At 36.0% G+C, this 5,407-nt stretch overlaps 1 protein-coding gene across 2 annotated transcripts in view; it reads left to right on the top strand.

The window, feature by feature from the left end:
• Positions 1 to 1,236: 1,236 nt before the first annotated feature.
• MBIP (MAP3K12 binding inhibitory protein 1) overlaps positions 1,237 to 5,407 on the top strand; it is a 33,792-nt gene continuing 29,621 nt past the window's right edge. For both annotated transcript variants that reach the window (XM_007462595.1, XM_007462594.1), the window contains exons 1-2: positions 1,237 to 1,441; positions 5,341 to 5,407. The exon at positions 5,341 to 5,407 is cut by the window's right edge and continues 53 nt beyond it. In XM_007462595.1, coding sequence (XP_007462657.1) covers positions 1,313 to 1,441; positions 5,341 to 5,407 — 196 coding nt within the window. In that variant the 5' untranslated portion in view covers positions 1,237 to 1,312. The remainder of the gene's footprint in view (positions 1,442 to 5,340) is intronic.

Below are 5,407 nucleotides of genomic sequence, written 5' to 3' on the forward strand. Positions count from 1 at the left end.
ATGAAAACAAATAATCTGAAACTAGTTGCTATTATGTTACAAAACAAAAACTTTTAGTTACCCCATTAGAATTATTCTCTAACAAGAGAACCAGAGGCAAAGAAAATTGCTAACATTGCAAAGAATCATGAATTTAGGTTAAATATGGGGATAAGTGGCTTGAAGGAGAAGGTTGCTCAATTTGGGATTAGATATTGTGAAATCTTTTTATGGACATCTCTAGACATAGTCTGGATTATAAACTGTATATCCTGCTGTGAACAAGGGAGCAGACAAGATTACTCAAGATCCTGTCGCCTGGTGATCTTTGGAATTGAAAGCCTAATTAACAGGCTCCCTAGAGGCAGGTCAAAGGCGTTCTTTTATCCCTACTGCCCTTAATCCCAGTTCCTTGATGCCTTATTCCTCCCCCTTTCATTCAGCGTACTCTAAAACTGAATACACATTGTGCAAGTTTCCACCTCTGCTTCTTTTACTGTAAGAGCATTAGACTACTGGAATTAAGAATTTTAAATCCCTCATCTCTAAACTGATGATATTTATTTTTTTCAAGTGTTTTGGAATAAAGTTTAACACTAAAAACGTTCTCAACTTTTCAATTACACATCAAAATGTTTAATGTTAGACTCTGTAATACTACAAAGTCTTTCAAATATCTTTTACCAAAGTTATCTGATAAGTAATACTTTGTCAAGTTTCAATTCGGATTGATCTCTAATTTCAAAGATTGTGTTGCATGCGATTGCTTACTTAGTTAAATTCCTGTTAGAATCATATTGACAGTGTTTCCCTTTGAAACAGTTTTAGGATGAGCGTCTCTACCGTAGTACACAGGGAATAGCAACTGATTTACGAGTTTTAAAACCTGACAGAATTATTTTGCAGATTTAAAGTAATTAATATATTCCCTTGATGGTAAATGAGGCGTAAAAGTTTTTTCTTGTTTTATATCCTCTTCCTCGCATGAAAAATTAGTTATGATAACTAATTTATGTTAAATTAGTGATGTTAATAACTAATGAGGGTTCAAGAAGCTAACCCTCATTAGATAACGACTCCAATCATCATCTGAAATACTGTAGTTAGCCTCACGCATGTTCGCAGTCATCCGCTCAGGGTCCTCTGCGGAACCCTGTAGCTGCACCTGATTGGTGCACGTGCTTGTCAGTCACATAGAGGGGGCGGGTGCTCAAAGCCCCGCTCTAAAAGAGACGCAGTGCTTTTACATCATCGCGCAGCGACCAAAGCAGGGGAGGGTGGGGTGGGTTGTGAGGGCTCTTCGGTGCTGGCGGGGGCGGCCTACGAAAGTGTCATGGCTACTGCCGCTAAACTTAGTCGCCCGACCATCGGTGACAGGAGCCTAGAGCGGAGCTGCAGCCCTAACCTCTCCCAAGAGGTGGTCTGCGAAGTCTTTCGCTCCTTGCATACCCTGGCTGGACAAGTGAGTGGTGGTCTGTGGGAGTAGGGGTCTGGGAACCGTCTAGCCCCTCCCCCCTTTTTTCCTCGAGCGGAGGCAGGGGGCAGCGGAGGCCTGCCGGGTGTGGGACCCTGCGCGAGTAGCCGAGGCCGGGGGAGGAGCCCGGGCCCAGCCGTCTGCGGTCTGAGTGAGGATGGCAGCGCGGGTTAGTTCACGGCTGGTTGCAGGCTAGATTTCCTTCAACTCCTCTCCCCAAGAGAGTGAGGCTAGTGTTAAGTGAAAACCCGGCTCGGAGATGAACAGGCTTGGAGAGAATGGATGCGGAGAAGCTTCTCTGAGGGTTTGGGAGGCGTCTGGCGCTCAGGCTCCTTTTACTTCCAGTTCATTCATTATAGAAATTGATAGGTTAGTACGGCCTGCGATTTTTGGAAAAGCTCTCTCTCCGCCTTTTTTGGGTGATTTCCTCTTATGAGTCACTTGCTTTTGTTTATTTCTTTTTTCTTTCTGGCCGTTGCTTGCATCTCTTCCCCTTTAAAATGGGGAGGAAGAGAAAATGAATTAATCTAAATTACTCATAGCGTAAAGTTGGCTGAGTTATCCATGGTCGATACTGCTTGTATCACAACTGTTGTTTAATAATTTAGCTATTAACTAGTTTAACTGGCTGATAAATAGCTTTTGTAGAAATGTCATAATAAAATCGGGTTTAAATAAAGGTACTCCTTACACTCAAGTCACTATTTCGTTTCATGATGTAAAGTGCAAAGCAAATTTTAAATGAGAAACAACTTGAAAATACGTTTGTCTGCTTTTGAAAAACAGATTTTTTAAATCTTAGGCGGGATTAGGCATTTATGTTGAAGATAATGGTAACTTCCTTTATGAAAATAGAGCGTTTGATTTGTGAAAATTATTTTTAAAAGCCTTGGGTGAATGGAGAATCAGTCTCTTAAAACGTTATTTAAATATTTGTTCTAACTTAAAAAGAGCATTACTCTAAGTTAAACATTCAGTTTGGTTTAATGGAACGATTATTCATAGAGTCGGCTAAAAGTTTTAAACTCAAGGACTTAAACTTTTTTTTTAAGACTTGGGGACATATTATTTCAGTCTCAAGACTCAAGACCTGTAAATGGTTTAAAAGTTTGAGAACTTTCTATGGCGTGGACATTGGAACTTTAAGGTTTTTTTTAATATCCTAATATCAAGATGAAAAAAGTTTATACTCACCTATAGTTTACACAAGTTTTTTTCCCCCCACTGATAAGATACTTTTTAAAAATAACATTAAGAAATAATTTAAACATTTCTTTTGAAATAGTTTGTATACTGAATTTTTAAAGCTCATTTAAAAATTTTAAGCATTCAGATATTCTGTAGGTAAAAGTAGAGATGTGATTAAAATTTACTTATGTCACCTGTCAAAAATGTTTAAATATTTGGTGAGTTTTCATGACAGAGTGAAAGGACCATTTATACAAGTGTCAGAAAATAAGATCATCTCATCAATTAAATGCTAGCCAACTTGGTAATACTCTCTGTATTTCGAGATGTATTGTTTAAAGAATTAAAGCCCGAGTACTATACTTATAAAATTGCCCTTGGTGGAAATCACTATTTCCTTTCAAAACAAGTTTAAGGAGTTTTTTAAAATGTATGTTGTAAAATGCCTACTTCATTCTGTATAGTATCACGTTATTAGCTCTCCTCAATAGGAAACATAAAGTTGAATGTTTAAAAAGTATTTTTTATCTCAGATTTCCAGTTTTCTAATTTTAACTTTATTGCTTACCTCTGGTTGGTCCATTTTACCAAGCTAAAGAAATATTTATTGTTAGCTTGGATTTTCATATTAATTTAATAAAGTTTTTAGTGAAATACATATTTTAAATAGGCCATATTAATGGCAGACTAATACATTTTTGAGTGAATGGTTTACAAGTTCTACAGTGTAAAAATGCATAGAATTCATATTACTAACGGAATTTGTTGAATAATAGTTGGATGTATTGGGATAGTTTTAAAGTTAATTTGTGACATTATTATGTGATTTTCTTAAAAGACCAAATATCTTTAACTGCACTTGAGAGCTTACATAATTCTGCTGAATTGAAATGAGAATATGATCCAAACATTAAATTTAATTTCTATAAGTTATTTTCTCTAGAAAATTTGATGCTTTGCTTTGGTTGAGGATTTGCCTGCATTATCCCCGAACTGTATTCATAAATTTGTTATAATAGACTATAGATCCCTTGAGAACTGTAAAAGTATAGTAATAGTTTACTTCCATGCATAAGTTGTTGTCTAAGGAAATCTTTATAGGCATTAAATAATGTAAATTAAGATTAATGTGGTTATCTTAATATAAAACCTTAGTTAAAGTAATGTAAACTAATTTTTGCCAGTGCAGCCTACACAAAACTTATTTCTTTACACTTGTCTAATATGGACTTTAAATATTTCTGGTCAAAGGGTGGTAAACTTCTGTCATATAGCGTTCATTCATATAGTGCCTTTTTTGGGAACTTTGGATCTTTTCGGTTCTGTGTACATTGGTTTATCTTTTTGTTTTATTACAATCACAATTTATAAGATCTGTATTTGAACTAATGTAACACTTGTCTTTATTTTGTAGAAAACATGACTAATTTTATTAATTTATTTATTTTTGCTGTGTTGGGTCTTAGTTTCTATGCGAGGGCTTTCTCTAGTTGTGGCAAGCGGGGGCCATTCTTCATTGCGGTGCGCAGGCCTCTCACTATCGCGGCCTCTCTTGTTGCGGAGCACAGGCTCCAGACGCGCAGGCTCAGTAGTTGTGGCTCACGGGCCTAGTTGCTCTGCGGCATGTGGGATCTTCCCAGACCGGGGCTCGAACCCGTGTCCCCTGCATTAGCAGGCGGATTCTCAACCACTGCGCCACCAGGGAAGCCCAAAACATGACTAATTTTAAATAAATGATTTTTGAAAAAATAATAGTTAACTTAATTCTGTGATGTAGTATATCCTTATAAACACGTGTCCCTAGAAAAGTTTATGGTGATTCACTTTTATTCACTCGAAAGACTAGAGATGGAGGCTTTCCCTCTAAAATCTTCACTCATTTTGATATTAATTTTATATTCAGGTTCTTGGTAGTTTTCTGTATATACTTTTATTGTAATAGGTCACGGATAGCCAATTTATAAGAAATTTTCATACAATGAGCCCTCATACTTTACTAGAAAATAATGTTTAGCAGTAAGTCTGGCCTTTCCATCCAGTCTCTGGCCATTTATTTCACTATTGTGGAAAAGTATTTGCTTTTCAATTTCAGATTTCCGCAGCTAAATAATAGTTTAATTTTTATTTGAAGTAGATAAACACATTGCCATGTATCACTAGCCTTTATAATATGTATGAATATAAATGTATGAATTGATTTTTAAATTGTTTTTAAAATCGGTTAAAATTGAAAACAATAAAAATGTGATTCAGAAGACATCAGAGGAATGATGTTTCAGTTATGTATTTATGTGCATATTTAACAAAAAGAAATGTGTATATCAGAACTTTCATAAAGGTACCTGCCCCCTCTGTTTAATGCTCTGAGCTAGAAGCAGTAGGATTCTGAGTAGGACAAGACTATTTTGACCCCTATCCAAAGTTTTTTAGATAATGAATTATCGAAAAAGATGGTCCTGTTACACAGACCCAAGAATAGAATTAGAGTGAGTTGTCATTCTATTTTTTTATGAAAATTTCACGTTTTTTGGCTTTTTAAAGTGGTAACTAGGTGTAGAGCATTTTTATGTATGATTGAAAACTTGAGAACTTTGAGCTAAATGGTGTGTTATTCTACAGAAATCTTATTTTTGGACAATCCCATGTGTACAGCTTAATCTTGTAATTTTTTGTGATGTTGCTGGTTTGCCCCTTTGAAGCTTAACATCAGAGATGATGTGGTGAAAATTACAATCGATTGGAACAAGCTCCAGAGCCTCTCGGCAT

Source organism: Lipotes vexillifer, unplaced genomic scaffold (genome assembly GCF_000442215.2).
Source record: "Lipotes vexillifer unplaced genomic scaffold, Lipotes_vexillifer_v1.1 scaffold1112, whole genome shotgun sequence".
Classification (NCBI taxonomy): domain Eukaryota; kingdom Metazoa; phylum Chordata; class Mammalia; order Artiodactyla; family Lipotidae; genus Lipotes; species Lipotes vexillifer.